Below are 19,545 nucleotides of genomic sequence, written 5' to 3'. Positions count from 1 at the left end.
TATACGTTTGATGTTTGTGCTAAAGACAAAGGGAATCCAGAGCTCGAAGGGCAGTCATCGGTTCAGATAGATATCATAGATGAGAATGACAATCCTCCAGAGATTATCCTGACGTCCTTACCGAGTCCTGTTCCTGAAAATTCAACGGTGGGAACTGTGGTGGCTCTGATTACCGTCAAAGATTTGGACTCCGGTAATAATGGGAAAGTTGAGCTAATTGTCTCCCCGGATCTTCCCTTTAAATTAAAGCCAACTTTCGATAGCCATTATTCACTGATAACTGACTCATTATTAGATTGTGAGGTTCATTCCGAATATAATGTAGAAATACTGGCCATGGACTTTGGTGTTCCACCCTTAAAAACTGTGAAGACTGTAAATGTAAAAGTGCTTGATGTAAATGACAACCAACCAATATTCTCACAGTCTTCATATAATGTTTACATAAACGAAAATAATCTGGCAGGTGTGTCGTTGTTTTCTGTATCTGCAGTTGATATTGACCGAGACAAGAACGCTTTACTCACTTACTCAGTTTTGGATTTAAGTTCTAATCAAGTTCCAGCATCATCTTATTTTTATATCAACTCTGAGAACGGAACTATTTACAGCATGAACTCATTTGATTATGAGAAAATGAAGCTAATCAGCATTGTAGTGCAGTCTAGAGATCATGGCTCTCCATCTTTGAGCAGCAACGCCACAGTTCATGTGTTCATTCTGGACCGGAACGATAACGCACCTGCTGTCATTTACCCGTCCACATCCATGGGGTCTGTTACTCATCAGAGGATGCCTCGTTCTGCTAAAGCAGGACATCTCGTTACTAAGGTAACAGCAGTGGACGCGGACTCGGGTCATAACGCCTGGCTGTTCTACAGGCTCGCGGAGGCCACGGACGCGTCTCTGTTCAGTGTCAATTTACATACGGGAGAGGTGAGGACTAAACGCGCTGTTTCAGAGCACGATGACTCCTCTCAGAGACTGGTGATAGAAATAAAGGATAATGGAGAACCGCTCCAGTCCACCACAGTCACAGTGGATATACTAATAGAGCACGGCCTTCATGAGCCCATCTCAGACTATAGAGAAAAGACTATCGATCCCAACAAGAAAACAGGCAAGATTGCTTTATATCTAATCATCTCTTTGGCGTCTGTGTCCTTGTTGTGTCTATTGACGTTTTTCATCTTACTGGTGAAATGTGCGCGAGGCAGTAGAGGCGGCTCAAACTGCTGTATCAGGAGAACAAATTCTGAATACAAGAACCCCAACAGAAACCTGCAGATCCAGCTCAACACTGACGGGCCCATTAAGTATGTGGAGGTTCTGGGAGGAGACATGATGTCTCAGAGTCAGTCCTTTGGCTCCTATCTCTCTCCAATGTCAGAATTCAGTGATCTCACCCTCGTTAAGCCCAGCAGCACCACAAACTTTACAGACACGCTAAACGTGCTTGATGCGTCATTACCAGACAGCGCGTGGACGTTAGAGAGCCAACAGGTGAGACACAGAATCATAATTTAGCATTACTGTTAGCATCAATATCAAGTTTAAAAATGTGGTTATTATTACTTAGTATTATGGTCTACACTTAATATTGTGTAATATTGCACGCGTTTCTAAGTGTGTCTGCGTATATGTGTGTGTGTGAGAGAGAGAGAGAGAGAGAGAGAGATAATGTTGTACATTTCAGCACCATATTTTTGGACAGCGGGTAGCATCAGCGGCCTGCATTTATTATTATATATTTGTTTTAATTGAATTGAATTGATTTGAATAATAATAATTTAAAAAATGTCTATTTTTATATTTGAAAAGCCTTTTGGCATTTAAAAAGATAAAAAAAATAAAAAAAAATAAATACAGGAATAAATGGCTAATAACACCTTGTAAATGTGGTTTCTAAATATGCATTTTCATTATTAAAAATACTTTTGTTATATTAACCGTGAAATAATTTAAACAAAAATAATTAAATAAATAAACAAATAAATAAAAAAGATGATGATGAGGAAGGAGAGGGAGAAGAAACACTACAAGGGATTTTCCAATATAGCCGCCATGTGACTGACAGTAAATTTGACATATTTCGCTCTTCTGAAAATCGTGGAAATGTAATTTCTATTTTGCGGTTGGAGAAAATGAGAACAGAAAAATAATATTTGCGTTGGTACCGGTAATAGAGGTTTACCCTGCTATTTAATTTCCGCGTTACAAACACGAACATTTAACAATGGTCCATTAGTTAGAATTTTTTCCCCATTGGGTTTTGAGAACAACAAAATAAATTACACTTGTCTTGTAAAGTATTTTTGCTTAGATAAATATTTGCCCGTATAATAATATATAAGCATGGGTCTGAAATATTTTACGCCACAATTCTCCACTTGATGCCGTAACACAAACTACAGAGGGCTGATTACCCCTTTAAGCAGCAGCAAAGCAAATATTGTATGAGAGAGCCTTGAGCTCTGTACCAATCCTGCTTCAGACCGTACAAAGGGATCTACTCCCTCCCTCAGCCAGAGGAGGAGTACAATGATGAGAGCTGTAGAGCGAGAGGAAACATGAACGCTTTATGAGGCCGATCACCACAACGAGGATGGGCTGAGTAGATGCATTTTAAAACTAAGATTATCATTCTGTTTTTCTGTGGATATAAATTATATAAATGGACGATTTGTTAATGGGATTATCAAGTGCTACAGAGAAATGAGGCAGAGGATCGGAGGGTGGAGATGGGCAGCGCTTTGGCTGTTCGCTTTCTCTCTATTGTGGAATACAGTTGGAGCTCAGATTCGCTACACAATACCTGAAGAGTTAAAGGAAGGATCTATCGGAATATCGCGAACGCTTTATGAGGCCGATCACCACAACGAGGATGGGCTGAGTAGATGCATTTTAAAATTAAGATTATCATTCTGTTTTTCTGTGGATATAAATTATATAAATGGACGATTTGTTAATGGGATTATCAAGTGCTACAGAGAAATGAGGCAGAGGATCGGAGGGTGGAGATGGGCAGCGCTTTGGCTGTTCGCTTTCTCTCTATTGTGGAATACAGGTGGAGCTCAGATTCGCTACACAATACCTGAAGAGTTAAAGGAAGGATCTATCGTTGGGAATATCGCGAAGGATCTCGGTTTCGACATCTCAGATATCGCCGAGCGTAAGTTACGAATAGCATCTGAGTCGAATAGGCAGTATTTTAGTGTGGATTCAGGGAAGGGTGATCTGGTAGTTAATAGCAGAATAGACCGAGAGACGCTCTGTGGACAAAGCGCCAGTTGTCTAATGCCACTGCAGATCGTTATTGAGAATCCATTACAGTTACATAGCATAGAGATAGATCTACAAGACATTAATGATAATGCACCTAACTTCCATAATAAAGATGCCACATTAAAAATATCTGAAGTCATTGCTCCTGGCGCACGATTTACCCTTGAGAGTGCTGAGGACCTCGATGTTGGCAGCAATAGCTTAAAGACTTACTCACTAAGCAATAACAATAATTTCCGTCTTAATGTAAAAACATTAAAAGATGGAAGAATAGTACCAGAACTGGTGGTTGAAAAACCTTTAGACAGAGAGAAAGAGTCTATACACAAGCTCATGTTAACAGCCCTAGATGGTGGTAATCCAGTCAAATCTGGCACGTCTGTGTTGCAAATAATTGTTCAAGACATCAACGACAACGAACCCAAATTTGAAGTTACTGCATACAAAGCATCGGTTTTAGAAAGAGCCATTGCCGGTTCAAGTGTGCTCAAAATAAATGCAAACGATTTGGATGAAGGTCTAAATGGTGAAATACAGTATTTATTCGCGGCGCATACTCCCGAACATGTAAGAAATGTTTTTAGTGTGAACGCTGAAATCGGCGAAATCACAGTCATTGGAAAATTAGATTACGAGACTAAAAAGTCATATACGTTTGATGTTTGTGCTAAAGACAAAGGGAATCCAGAGCTCGAAGGGCAGTCATCGGTTCAGATAGATATCATAGATGAGAATGACAATCCTCCAGAGATTATCCTGACGTCCTTACCGAGTCATGTGCCTGAAAATGCAACGGTGGGAACTGTGGTGGCTCTGATTACCGTCAAAGATTTGGACTCCGGTAATAATGGCAAAGTCGAGCTAATTGTTTCTCCTCATGTTCCGTTTAAATTGAAACCTTTTCATAATCATTATTCACTGATAACTGATTCATTATTAGACCGTGAGGTTCATTCTGAATATAATGTAGAAATACTGGCCATAGACTCTGGTATTCCGCCCTTAAAAACTTCGAAAACGGTAACTGTGAAAATACTTGACGTGAATGACAACGCTCCACTATTCTCACAGTCCTCATACAATATTTACATAAACGAAAATAATCTGGCAGGCGCGTCACTGTTTTCTGTAAAAGCTTCTGATATTGACCAGGATAAAAACGCTCGACTTACTTATTTAATTCTGGATTCAAGTTCTAATCAAGTTCCAGCATCATCTTATTTTTATATCAATTCTGAAAATGGAACTATTTACTGCATGAACTCATTTGATTATGAAAAGGTAAAATTGTTTAGTGTTATAGTGCAGGCTAAAGACCATGGCTCTCCATCTCTGAGCAGCAATGCCACAGTTCATGTGTTTATTTCGGACCGGAACGATAACGCACCTGCTGTCATTTACCCGTCCACATCCATGGGGTCTGTTACTCATCAGAGGATGCCTCGTTCTGCTAAAGCAGGACATCTCGTTACTAAGGTAACAGCAGTGGACGCGGACTCGGGTCATAACGCCTGGCTGTTCTACAGGTTCGCGGAGGCCACGGACGCGTCTCTGTTCAGTGTCAATTTACATACGGGAGAGGTGAGAACTAAACGCGCTGTTTCAGATCACGATGACTCCTCTCAGAGACTGGTGATAGAAATAAAGGATAATGGAGAACCGATCCAGTCCACCACAGTCACAGTGGATATACTGATAGAGGACGGCTTTCATGAGCCCATCTCAGACTACAGAGAAAAAACGATCGAGCCCAACAAGAAAAGCAGCAAAATTACTTTATATCTTATTACCTCTTTGGCTTCCGTGTCCTTGTTGTCTTTGGTGACGTTTTTCATCATACTAGTGAAATGTGCGCGAGGCAGAGGCGACTCAAGCTCCTGTATCAGGAGGACAAATTCTGAATACAAGAACCCCAACAGAAACCTGCAGATCCAGCTCAACACTGACGGGCCCATTAAGTATGTGGAGGTTCTGGGAGGAGACATGATGTCTCAGAGTCAGTCCTTTGGCTCCTATCTCTCTCCAATGTCAGAATTCAGTGATCTCACCCTCGTTAAACCCAGCAGCACCACAAACTTTACAGACACGCTAAACGTGCTTGATGCATCATTACCAGACAGCGCGTGGACGTTCGAAAGCCAACAGGTGAGAAAGCCTAGATGTAAAAAGTTAATGTGTATACATACACTATATTATTTATACTTAACAGTGATAGAATGACGTTATTTTCAGCACCTTGGACAGCACCATGTGTACTTTTGTCTGAACACAAAATACTCTTTTGTTTGCACATAATAATAATAATAATAATAATAATAACACTAATAATAATAATAATAATAAAAATTATTATTATTATTATTAACATTATTATTATTATTATTATTATTATATCAACATCAAATATTACATTACCAAAGAATGTCGTTTTATTTCATTAATATAGAAATATATAAATTATACAAAGACAACAAATAAAATATGGCCACTCGTGATACATAATACTTTTCTTCTATCGTAATGTTATTTGGTGTGAGATTGACAGCAGGTGCTGTGCTGCGCCTTTAAGAGGCAGTTCTCTTGCTATACTGGTTATTGCGTTTATCTCTGCACCAATCACATGCAGAGTTGTACAAAGAGATCTACTCCCTCCCCCACTGGCATTACAACGTTCAGTGCAGACGGAGACGAGGAATGCTCTAATCTCTCCTATAAAATGGATTCTAACATATTTTTGAGACAAAATGGAAAAGCGAAATTGTCGTCGTGGTGGTACCCCTAGTTTTTATTAGAACGGTGAATCGTCTGGATTTAAAATCAAAATGACAAAGAGGGTGGCATTCAGATGTTGGAGGCATTATTTGCTCTTCTTTTTTCTCTTTCTTCTTTTGTGTAGTACGACAGAAGGACAGACTCGCTACTCAATTCCCGAGGAATTAAATGTGGGCGCTGTTGTTGGAAATATTGCAAAAGATTTAGGTTTGAAAATATCTGAGCTGTATGACCGTAAATTGCGAATAGCTTCTGAATCAGGTAAGCAGTATTTCAGCGTGGATTTACGCAGAGGAGAAATTGTGGTTAAAGAGAGAATCGACAGAGAAATCCTTTGTGGAAAAAACGCAAATTGTCTGCTGCCTCTTCAAATTGTTATCGAGGAGCCTTTACAACTTTACAGAGTGGAAGTCGACATACAGGATATTAATGACAATTATCCACATTTTCAGTCGACGGACCGCGTTTTAAAGATAGCAGAATCAACTGTCCCTGGCATGCGTTTTCCTTTGGAGAGCGCAGTAGACCCAGATGTTGGAAGTAATTCCTTGAAATCGTATACTTTAAGTAAAGACGAGTGTTTTAGTTTAAAAGTAAAAGACCTTGGAGATGGGCGCAAGGTACCTGAATTAGTACTGGAAAAACCTCTGGATCGCGAGAAGAAACCGATGCATCAGCTTATGTTAACTGCCTTAGACGGGGGGAAGCCGGTTAGATCTGGAACTTCACAAATAAATATCACTGTGCTGGATAACAATGACAACAACCCCGTATTTGAGAAAAGAGTTTACAAAGTGGCCATTAATGAAAACGCCAAGCAAGGAACGTCATTTTTAACGGTTAAAGCAACGGACTTAGATGAAGGTCCTAATGGAGATATACAGTATTCTTTAGGAGAGCACACATCTGAAGAGTTGCGCTCATTGTTTCGTATTAACGAGAAAACCGGCGAAATGATCCTGAATGGGGAGTTAGACTATGAGACCACTCCTATTTACAACATTGAGATCAGTGCCAAAGATAGAGGGGTTCCCGAAATGGAGGGTCATTGTATGGTTGAAATTGAAGTTGCGGATATTAACGACAACCCACCACAAATAGTGCTGACATCTAAACCGAGCCCCGTGCTGGAGGACGCGCCAAGCGGGACAGTTGTAGCGTTAATAAGCGCACGGGACATCGACTCTGGTGACAATGGAAAAGTCAGTCTGCAGATACAGTCTGATCTTCCATTTATTTTAAAACCATCTTTTTCAAACGAATATTCGTTGGTTACAAACGGCGTTTTAGACCGCGAAACTTACCCGGAGTATAACGTGGAAATCACTGCATTTGACTCAGGCTCGCCCCCTTTAAATACCAAAACAATAATTCCAGTTAAAATTCTTGATGTTAACGACAATGCCCCAAAGTTCCCTGATAACGTGTATTATGTGTACGTAAAGGAAAATAACACTCCAGGCTCTATTATCTGTTCGGTATCTGCTCAAGACTTTGATGTCGGCGTAAATGGTAAAATATCATACTCTATTGAGATCCCTAAAAATTGGGATACTCCAATATCCTCGTATATGTACATAAACTCTGACAATGGAAGCATATTTAGCATGCATTCGTTTGACTTCGAAAAAAGAAAAGTGTTTGAGGTCATCGTTCAGGCTAAAGATCATGGCTCTCCATCTTTAAGTAGTAACGCGACAGTGTATGTGTTTATTCTGGACCATAACGATAACGCACCTGCTGTCATTTACCCGTCCACACCCATGGGGTCTGTTACTCATCAGAGAATGCCCCGTTCTGCTAAAGCAGGACATCTCGTTACTAAGGTAACAGCAGTGGACGCGGACTCGGGTCATAACGCCTGGCTGTTCTACAGGCTCGCGGAGGCCACGGACGCGTCTCTGTTCAGTGTCAATTTACATACGGGAGAGGTGAGGACGAAACGTGCTGTTTCAGAGCACGATGACTCCTCTCAGAGACTGCTGATAGAAATAAAGGATAATGGAGAGCCGATCCAGTCCACCACAATCACAGTGGATATACTGATAGAAGACAGGTTTCATGAGCCCATCTCAGACTATAAAGAGAAAACGATCGAGTCCAACAAGAAAAGTGGCAAAATTACTTTATATCTAATCATCTCTTTGGCTTCCGTGTCCTTGTTGTGTCTGTTGACATTTTTAATTTTACTGGTGAAATGTGCGCGAGGCAGTAGAGGCGGCTCAAGCTGCTGTATCAGGAGGACAAATTCTGAATACAAGAACCCCAACAGAAACCTGCAGATCCAGCTCAACACTGACGGGCCCATTAAGTATGTGGAGGTTCTGGGAGGAGACATGATGTCTCAGAGTCAGTCATTTGGCTCCTATCTCTCTCCAATGTCAGAATTCAGTGATCTTACACTCGTTAAACCCAGCAGCACCACAAACTTTACAGACACGCTAAACGTGCTTGATGCGTCATTACCAGACAGCGCGTGGACGTTCGAGAGCCAACAGGTGAGACAAACGCAGATTTAAACAAGTTATGGTTATACATACACTAATTATACGTAACTGATGGAGAGACGCTACTTTCAGCACCTTGGACAGCACAATGTGTGCTTTTGTTTAAGCAAAGCAACTTTCCTCCAATAGAAACGCACGTTTTTATCCCCACCCCTTTTAACTCTTCTCCCAGACCCACACAGGCCTGTTGCTCTCAGAAGCTGTATTGTTAGTTTAGAAACGTTAGAACAAATGGTGGAGATCATGGATACAAAACGTGTTTCTCATATACTCTGCAATGTCTTGCGATGTCTAGCAGCCTATATGCATGAACTAAAACCCCGAAGGAGTCTATAGCTACTAGTGAAAATACTCAATTAAAAATGAAGAGTAAAGAGCTTTTTCAGAGATCTTTGGACTGGGCTGCAGTTTGGATTGTTCTTAATTCTTTGTGTTTTGCAACGCACGCTTTGGAACTTTTATATTCTACAGCTGAGGAATCTAAACCGGGAACTATTGTTGGCCACCTGGCTAAAGATTTAGGAATGGACTTTCATGTGATACTTCTAAGAGAGATGCGAATCATCTCGGAATCTAATGCTAAGTATTTTGACGTAGACCTGATATCCGGAGCTTTGGTGGTCAAGCAAACAATGGACAGATAAAGTATGTGCGGAGGAAATTTACATTGTCACACTCGGATTCAGATTTCTCTTCAAAATCCTTTGGAAATGCACAGCGTTACGATAGAAATTGTGGATGTTAACGACAACGCGCCACACTTCCAAAGCCGAAACACTTCTTTAGAAGTTTCAGAAGCGGCTGCGCCAGGCACTATGTTCCGCTTAGAAAGTGCACATGACCCTGATGTGGGTGTGAATTCACTGCGCGCTTATTTTCTTAGTCAAAACGATCGTTTTATGCTAAAAGTAGAAACTAAAAGTGACGGAAGCAAAATCCCAATTTTAGTCTTGAACAAGCCTCATGATAGAGAAAAGAGGAACGAATTTAGATTGATTTTAACAGCAGTTGATGGTGGCAGTCCAGAAAAGTCCTGCAATAGTGCCATTTTTATAAATATTCTAGATGTCAATGACAACTCGCCACACTTTCATAATCTTACAAAAAGAGTCACGCTTTTAGAAAATTCACCTCATAGAACGTTAGATACAACTCTTAATGCCTCTGATGCCGATCATGGTCAAAATGGTGAAATATATTACATATTTGATAAATACACCCCTGACAATGTTTTAAAACTCTTTAGTGTGGATTCTGCGACTGGAGAAATTAGAGTTACAGGACTAGTCGATCACGAGCACGCTAATGTGTATGACGTCACTGTTCTTGCTAGGGACAAGGGAATACCTCCCATGGAGGGCTCATGCAACATCAAAATCGAGATTATTGACGTGAATGACAACACCCCTGCTATCAGCATTAATGTGGTTTCTCCTGTAATCTCTGAAGATGTGAGTTCAGGCACTGTCATTGCCCTAATCAAAGTAAAAGATGAAGACAAAGGGGAAAATGGCGAAGTGAGCATGCACATCCATTATGGGTTGCCTTTCAAGATGACTTCGCCTTATAAAGGGCTTTTCACTTTAATGACCGATGGCCTGCTGGACAGAGAGGCTGTGGCTGAATACACCATTATTGTGACTGCCACAGACTCTGGTTCCCCGCCCCGTTCCTCACAGGAATCTTTTGTGTTACGTCTTTCAGATGTTAATGATAACCCCCCAATCTTCTCACAGCGTTCCTACTCTGTGGACATAGCTGAAAACAATGCCCCAAATGCTCCCCTTCTGTCCGTGTCTGCATCAGACCCAGATGTGGGTGAGAATTCCACTGTTTATTTCTCAATTTTGGAGTGTGAAGCTCTTGGTAGGTCTGTGTCTTCATATGTATACATTAACCCAGATAGTGGGCAGATATATGCCATGCGAAAGTTTGACTATGAGCAATTGAATGCATTTCAATTCATAGTGCAGGTTCTTGATAGAGGAACTCCAGCTCAAAGCTCCAACACTACGGTGCATGTGTTTATTATAGATCAGAATGATCATCCTCCTGTCCTTATATATCCTGCACTCCCATCCGATGGGACGCTGCAGTTTTTGGTACCTAGCACGGCTGGCATCGGACACTTAGTCAATCGCATCACATTTGTGGATGGTGATAGTGGCCACAATGCCTGGTTATTCTACAGCTTCTCGGGGCTTGATACTGAAATGTTTCACATAGGCGCACATACTGGAGAGCTGCGTACAGCCCGTAAACTTACAGAAGAGAACAGCAAGTCTGTCTTTAGCTTCATTGTGATTGTAAAAGATAACGGCAGGCCTTCTCTCTCTGCTAGTGTGGTAATTAACATCACTCTGGCTGAGAAAGCTTCAGATTTATTTTCTGAACCCAGGAGCTCTACCTCCAAAAGTCCAAAAGGGTCTGACCTCACGTTGTACCTCATAATTACATTATCCTTCATTATTACGGTCTCATTCCTGGTCATCATTTTTGTAGCAGTGCGCTGGCTCAGCCGTCATGGTTACGTTATGTGCCTCATGCAAAAACTTGGCTTCAAACACACATCTCGTGAGCACCAACACAATGACCTCCACCTGCAGCTAAATAATGACGGTCCTATTAGATGCATGGAGGTCGTGGGGGTCTCCCAGGATTTACACAAACACACATACATGCCTGGTTTCTCCACTATATCCAGCAGGAGCGACTTTGTGTTTGTTAAGGCCCCACAGAGCACTCTAAGCATGCGACTGTCAAAAAGATTCTTTTCTCACTCACTCATGAAGGTGAGATTTTCAGGAAATATTATAGACTACCATTTAAAAGTTTGGGGTTGGTAAGATTTCTTTAATATTTGATGAGAAAAAAAGTCTCATATGCCCACCACGGATTGATTAATTGAATGATTGATTGATTTTGAAATATTGTGGAATATTGTACAATTGTAAACGTCTTTACTATCACTTTTAACTAATTTAATGCATCCCTTCTGAATAGAAGTATTAATTTCTTTCAAAAAAATCTCACTGACACCAAACTTTTGATGGGTAGTGTAAGCAAAACATTACATCTGTTAATGGAAAAAAAAATGATACACTGTTCAGATGTTTGTGGTGTGAATTTAGTGTCACACAATTTCTCAAAATCATTTCTAGTAAGATGGAATTCATGCTGTATGTCATTAATTCAGAGTATGGCTCCAGTCACTATGACTCACTTTTTGGACTAAGCACTTTATAATGCCAAGTGTATTAAGAATCAGGCCACAATTTGAGCTATTTCTAGACCCAGTGAATCTGAGAAGAGTTTTGACTGAAAATAGTGTGTTCAAATGCTCAAGTCAGGTGAGGCAGATTGTTGCAGTCATTATGATTTACAAAGTAGAGTCTTTGTGGAATCTACACTAGAGTTTGGAGGATCATTACAGTGTGATATTGCACAATGCTATCTTGCAACATAATAACTCGACTCAGTGTGGGGAGATGCAATAGAATTGTGTGGGATACTAAGGAAATTATGACAAAAATTATGAAAAAAAATCCAAAAGGTGGGCAAAATTTTAGCCACAATCCACCTACAGGTGAGCTCATATTTTGTTTGATACAGACTTATGTGTATAGTCCTCACGTACATGCACCCATGTGTGACAGCAACATGATCGAAGTTTCAATTATTCACACACACTCTCCCTCAACCTATTTTCTACCTTATGTTCTTCTTGTTGCGCTGATTCTTACTACTCCCCTCAACATATTCTTTCTGTATCAGCAAAGGTGCAGTTTCAGAAAATAGTCCTGAGGAAAAGCAGAGGAAGCAGATCAAATCTGCTGTCAATAATACAAATTTGTGTTTCAGAACTACAACCTCCTATGACGGGATGGAGGGACCTGCACTCCAGGGTGGACCAATAGTGGATATTAATCTCTATGCCAAACAAAAGTATTGACAAAATTATTTTCTTCTTATTTTCAGCAAAATCCCCCTAATGCTGACTGGCGATTTCCCCCAAACCAGAGGCCTGGACCCAGCGGGTAAGTGTTGGATTCAGTTTATATGTCTCGCAAAACCATAAATACATTTGAGATTATCCACGTGATATTACGTACACTGTTTTGTAATAGTTTTTATTTAATCTTGCTGATTGGAGTGAGATATAAACAGAACAAAATCTTGGATTACCTGTTAACATCTGAGTGCCTAGATTTTTGGTGGTCACTATCTTATGAATTTAGTCAGAAAGAAGAGTTAAGTAAACAATAGTCAAAGGCAAAGTCAACAAATACCAAACTATCTAGATTAGAATACGAAATAATGTACAAATTTTCCTTCCTTTAGTGTTTTCAAAATCTGAGATTACCTACAAACATTTGAGTGCCTAAATGTTTGATGGTCACTGTCCTCTGCATTTAGCAAGAAGAGTTAAGGAAACAATATTTATAGATAAAATCAACAAATACCAAACTATCTAGAATAATTTACTATTTGTATTTCCTTTAGTGTTTTCATCTCTACATTTAGCCCATTATCGCCATTTTATGAATATTAAAGATGTAAATTTACCACAGTACTGTAATCTTGCAAAAATAAATCATGTAAAGAAATCCTGCAAAGAAAAACCCACAAAAGAAATAAAGTCCTGCAAAAATAAAATCCCACAAAAGAAATCCTGTGAAGAATATCCTGCAAAAATATTGCAAAGAAAAGAAATCATGTGGAGCAAAAAAAAAAATCTTGCAAATACACCAAATATATTAAGATAGCAATTATCAGATAGGAACATACAAAAGGGAACCAGCTACCTGTGAGACACAACGTCTTAAGATATAAGGTTTAAACTTAAAGGAAACCCAAATCCGTTCTCAGCCATCCATGTGCTCTGGTCAGTCTCTGGTCAGACGCAGGGTGATTGAGTGACAGCTGCATGCTCCTGTGCTTATGTTTCAGCCAACACAGGTTCCACACCTTGCAGCAGAGATGGACTCCATACGAGAAGTCCAGGTAGAGTGAAGGCGAAGAGAAGGCTTGTAGCGTTTGACTTCACCTGGTGTAGCCTTCTAGTGAAATGTTGTGTTTAGGTCTTTCAGATTATGTGTCCTGCAGCTTCCAGCGACATGCTGTCCAGTCTGTTCCTACACATATAAATGTGAACACAAATGTCGTGCAGTTGGTTCATTTGAGGATAAGGCTTTTGGATGTATGTGTATCGCTGATAGCTGTTTGTTGCATTTTGCTCTGCGGGTTGAAATTGCAGTGTGTTTACCTGTGCTTAGTAAACTTGTTTGTTCCGATTTGATTTATTTTGGCTTTGTAGAGCCAAGTCTGTGAAGTCTGTCCCTAAAGAGTAGAGAAATATTTCTGTCCTAATGTACGGACTCTGCTATCAATCTGTTTGTGTGGGCAGAGAGAGAGAGAGAGAGAGTAAAAAAATCTGCTTTTTAGTAATGTCATTTTGAAACTGAGCAGCCTGTAATAACCAAAATATACTTAAAGTGATAGTTCACTCAAAAATAAAAGACAGAAGAAATTCACAGATTTATTTGGGGAAAAAAATAATTCTAACACACTACTCAAACTTGCATCTTGGGAAAACAAATTTAATCATTTATGAAACACAATCTATAAAATGACAATGAAAAATAGATTAAAAGACTTAAGACTTTAATGTATGGGCATCTTGTACATTATCCTAATAAACATGTTCCTTTGCCCATTTAAAAGCTTATTTGAAGCTTATCAGAGGATCTCACTCACATTACCAAGCTGTTTTCCCTCCAAGGAAGTGATGTTTATGATTTAATTGTCTTCTTTTTTTTTCTTTTTTTTTCAGCTTTCATTTGAATTGACAGTAGTCAAAATAACAGAGTAGACAATAACTTGAGGAACAAACTAAAAACCTTTATTATAATTGTTAAATTAAATTAATTTACAAAATCTATAAATTTGAAAGAAGTATTACTTCTAAAATCAAAAATGTAAAAAGAAAAGAAAATAATAATATAGTAAGTGTTGTATTTATATTGAAAATGGGATACAGAAGCCTGGGGACACAGGAAAAGTGGTGATATTTGGTATTTTAAAATGCTGTTAAATGTTTCAAATTGTTCAAATTTTGTTATTTATGACTAAGACAGCCTTAAAATGTATATTGTTCAGCATTTTAAGGCAGTAAGATCATGATCCTTACTGGGGACACAAAAGGCACTGAAAATAAGGACTGACCTTTAATGGGGAATTTATCATTATTATCCATTGTAAATTGTATTTTTACATTTATTTTTACATTAGCTGATATGTCTGCATGTTTTATAAGCCTGAGGAACATCAATTGACCCGAAACGTTGCTGAGCTAATAACATTTTACAAGGATGCAAGTTTGAGTACTGTGCAGGAATTTATTTATTTTTATTTATTTATTTATTTTCTGGTTTATACTAGACTTCTGCCACTGTATTTTCTATTTAGTGTTTTACAGATGAAAAAAAGTTATACAGGTTTGGAACAACATGAGGGTGAGTAAGTGAAAAAAAAAAAATTGGAGGGGGAGTGAACTATCCCTTTAAATAAAGCTTGTTGTAATTTGATCAAAGGGCAAAGTGTATGTGTTAAGCCATATGATATAAACAGACACAACTGTATTTAATCAATGCATCTGTCTGTTTACTTCATGTCTACCGCTGCTTTGTCGACTTTAGCCTCCATTTTCTGACTGCACTGCACTGTCCTGCCCTGTCACACAAAATGGCTGTCTCAGCTAATGAACCAGGTGCATTTATGCTAGCAAACGTGGTGGCTGCTGTTCTCGTATATGTGTGAGAGGTAAAATGTGAGAAAAAAAAGCACCATGAATGTGTTTGAATGCATATCGAGTCACTAACCCTGTTCTCTGTCATTTAGGGCTGGAGCTCGTCCTGATGAGGCAGGTGCCAGCGCTGGTGTGATAGCGGGAACAAGACCGTGGCCCAACCCCCCTACCGAAGCTGAACAGTTCCAGGCTCTGATAGTGGCAGCGAACGGTGAATCTCAATCTCACTTATTATTCCTTCTTTTATAAAACTGCATTAGAATGAGAGCAAATAAGAGAATGAGGAGAGAGCATTAGCACTTGAACAAGAAAAACTTAGCTTGTTAGAAAAAAATTGCATAGCCAACAAGAATGTCATAAACATTTTGCATGTAAAGCAAAAATTTTCTCGGCTAGAAATATCCTTCAGGCTGTTCAGCTTTACAAGCTACATTTTCATGATAATCTTGCTGGTTAAGCTAATTAAGCAAGCCGTTGGGGGCAAATCATCCCACCAGCATCCAAAACACAGCATATGCCGGTCTTTACAGCAGGGAAGTTTGTCCACATACAGTATATTGTATTGGATACATCAGTCCTCAAGGTTAGATTCTGAAGACCGTTAATAACTGGATGATGTAAGGAAAGAGGGAGATGTAGTGAGAGAAAAAAGAAAAGAGAGAGTGCGGCTTCCAGAGTAAAATGGATCTCACCATTTATTGACTGTTATTGACTGTTATAGACTGTCAAACTAATTGAGTGTAAAGAGCCTTTCTCCCTCTTGGCAGCTGCAGTCAGAATGATAACACTGTGCTGATGTTCTACTCTAGCATAGATGGACAACAACAGAATCTCAAGAGTGTTATTTACAGAACATTCACATATACATTCTGGAAGCTGAACTACAAATCACATTATCTAAATCTGTTGGCTGGCATGATTTTAGTTGGACTAAAATGTATTCATGACATTAAAAGAAAAAAAAAAGACTAACTACTCTAGACTAACTAAAATCAAACTTGTAAGTGCATGTAAATGTATTTAGATATAAATCTGTATTTAGTAAAGCAATACATATAGTTAGATTTTTATGAATTATCTGTTGGGCATGGCCTTGTGGAAAAAGTGCACTTTAGCATACTTTAAAAAAAGAGTACTTAAAGAAATAATAAAAGAATATACTTAAGTGCTTATACTTAAATGCAATGTTTTCAGACACTTACTTAACATTTATTTAAATATATTTGTTGAAATGTCATGCATTTAAATATATTTGTGTTTTACACATTTGTAACGAAGTAGCTGCAATTTGTTACATTAAAATGTATTATCTTTAAATGTACAGCATTATTGAATAACACATTACAGTTTAAATTTTAATCAAGTACTTTACATGTGCAAAATAAACGTCCTTTAAAGCACGACAAAAGAATATAAAATTATTTTTAAATGTACTTAAAAAAATCGGACATTATTACAATGTACACTTTTTAAAAGTATACTTAAGTGTGTTAATAAAGTCATGAAATTGTACTCTTTAAGTAAAATTAAGTGGCCTTTTATTTAATTATTATTATATAAATCTGCGAACTCTTTTTAAAATGTACTTGTGCGATTTGAAGTATACTACAAGTGCATGTTCAGTACAATAAAGTGCACTTCTTTTTCACAAGTGTGGATTTTGGATAACAATTTCATGACTAGAACTTCATTGTGAATTTGTGGAAAAGATTTATACTTTGGGAACAAAGGCAGAACTGCCTCACTGCTGTTAGAGGACAATGTCACTTCCATTCGCAATGTATTTTACAAGAACTGTAAAAATAGTATTGTTTGAGTGTGCTATTCTTCTATTTACACGTCTTCTGTTCTGCAAGCGTGTTGCTGAGTGTGTGATGTGTGTCGATGTTACAGCATACATAATGCATGGGGGATGGGCAGGCAGAAGCAGGTCACTGAGGGAGCTGCAATGCGGTTCATGAGTGACTGAATTATGAGCTCTGTACCGAACCAACCCATCTATAACCTTTCCCATCTCTCTCTCCTGTTCTTCTACTGTCTCTATGCCTCCTACTATTTCTTCTTTCTTTCTCACCCTACCGTTGCTCTCAGAAGTAAGTGAAGCCACTGCAACTCTTGGCCCTCGCTACAATCCACAGTACGGCCCGGACTACCGCCAGAATGTCTACATCCCGGGTAGTACCGCCACCCTCACGGTCAACCCTCAACAACAGGTACCCCAGCAGGCCCTTCCCCCTTCCCAGGCCCTTCCTCCTGTTGAAGCCCCCAAGGCAGCTCAGACGCCTGCCAGCAAGAAGAAGCCTACTAAGAAAGACAAGAAGTAAGACGCGTGGAAGCACTATCAAAGCTGCAGAAATATGTCGCCAGGATCTGAGCATCTCCTAAAAAAAAAAAACAGAGTCCACAGGTTTGGTTAAAGAATCAACAATCTTTAGATTTAATGTTCTTCTCTGTGAGGTTTTTATTTGTTTGTTTTAGATTTCCTTATTTTTATTTATTGTATCTTGAATTGCATTACAGTATCTTACTCAATAACCCCCAACAATCAAGCATTTCCTGTTCTGTCGCTGAAACAAAGAACGACTGAACAAGAGGAGATGTGTTCAGATTCCTGAAGCTCTTTTTTTTCTGACAGATACCTCTGTTCTGTAAATAGCATTACTAAAACAAGAAAAAAATATACATTTCTTCTTTTATTTTTTTCCAAATGTCATGTTTCAGCTTTCTTTTTGTGTTTTTTTTTTTTTCTCAAAGCAAAGTAGATGCTTCTTGTGGTTACAAAATGAAACGCTGGTAGGCTTTTTAACAATGTGCCACAAATCTCACCTTGACTGAAAAAAAAAAAGAGTATTGAGCTGAACTATGCAGTGAAAAGTGGATACTAAAAAAAGGGCACACGAAAGTATATTTAACTAGTTTTTGGAGTAAGAGAATACATTTACATTCGGTGAGACACTGGACTGTTGTCATGGTATTTAAAAATAGATTCAGTCTTCTTATTAACTTCTTAATGATTAAGTTAGGCAGAGCTGAATGTTGGGTTAACAACATTTGACTATTCTTTGCTTTTATTTCCTGTTAGCTTGGTATAAGAATTCTGGAAATGCAAGTAATGTAAACAGTGTTTTTGAAGATCAGAAAAGTTTGTGAAGACCTTACTCAGCCTTTGTAAGGTCAAGATTGGAGAAAGATTTAGGTCAAAGTGAATGTGCTAAGAGTAAATGGAAAACATGAAGTGAACCACAAAGAAAGAAACAAATAATGAACATGTGGAAAGACTAATGACTAACTTAAGTGTAACACTGTACTTGAATGGATCTTAGATGGAAGGATTCTGTCCATTGTTCTGCACCAACCACCACAGTGTATATAAAATGTGTAACCTGTCTGTACAAACATTAGAGCCACAAGGGCTGGCTGTTACAGGAATGTTTCAGTATTTTTTTTAAAAAAGCAACAAAAAAGACGATAGAAAAAAGATCTAGTGTAGTGTTGTAGGAAGAAAAGCTTCAAGATCATTGACTAACCAAACTATACATACTACAACTTCTGAAGACACGCAATCGTAGCTTAAGGCTTGTGGAGTATGTGCATATTTTTGTGTTTTTCCCCCTTGATTACACTTTCTTTCCTTTTCTCCAGTCACCTAAAACTTTGAAAGATAACAGACGATACTTACTGAGTACCACCCCTCCCCACACCTTACTGTACTTTTCTGTGCTTGTAATTCCAATCAGTCGGTAATGATACTGGAATGCCACTCCTGTCTGTTTGACTATGAATATCTATCTATCTATCTATCTATATATAAATGTCTGTCTGCGGCTTGGCTACCTTTCTGTATTTGACTGTGATTCCTTTTAAGAAATGCTTAGCACCTCATGTTACGCTTTTTATTTTATAAGCTAATATTTACATCGCTGTTGATTTATGTTTTACTTTATTATTGGAACACTTACATTTGAAATAAAATTTTGTCAGAACTCACAGTCATGGCTGAGCTGTATTTTTGTAATTGCTTTGTCTGTGAACATAACTGTGGACATGTAACTCATATCCAACCATATTTAAAAGGTTGGGGTCAGTGAGATTTTTGAAAGAAATTGGTACTTTTATTCCGCAAATACTAATCAGATTGACCGAAAGTGACATTAAAGATGCAAAACAAACAAA

The 19,545-nt window shown here is 38.7% G+C and overlaps 1 protein-coding gene across 5 annotated transcripts in view; it reads left to right on the top strand.

Annotated features, from left to right (window-relative positions):
- LOC107742370 (protocadherin gamma-C5-like) overlaps positions 1-18,817 on the top strand; it is a 43,289-nt gene extending 24,472 nt beyond the window's left edge. The window contains exons 1-5 of one of the 5 annotated variants that reach the window (XM_016555314.1): positions 5,820-8,555; positions 12,543-12,601; positions 13,515-13,568; positions 15,465-15,583; positions 17,464-18,817. In XM_016555314.1, coding sequence (XP_016410800.1) covers positions 6,108-8,555; positions 12,543-12,601; positions 13,515-13,568; positions 15,465-15,583; positions 17,464-17,696 — 2,913 coding nt within the window. In that variant the 5' untranslated portion in view covers positions 5,820-6,107 and the 3' untranslated portion in view covers positions 17,697-18,817. The other 4 variants (XM_016555317.1, XM_016555315.1, XM_016555316.1 and 1 more) reach the window with 4 other exon arrangements.
- Positions 18,818-19,545: the final 728 nt, after the last annotated feature.

This window comes from Sinocyclocheilus rhinocerous, unplaced genomic scaffold, assembly GCF_001515625.1.
Source record: "Sinocyclocheilus rhinocerous isolate Xijiao unplaced genomic scaffold, SAMN03320098_v1.1 scaffold1127, whole genome shotgun sequence".
NCBI lineage: Eukaryota > Metazoa > Chordata > Actinopteri > Cypriniformes > Cyprinidae > Sinocyclocheilus > Sinocyclocheilus rhinocerous.
The sequence above is the reverse complement of the archived record's forward strand: the minus strand, read 5'-3'. Positions and strand labels throughout refer to the sequence as shown.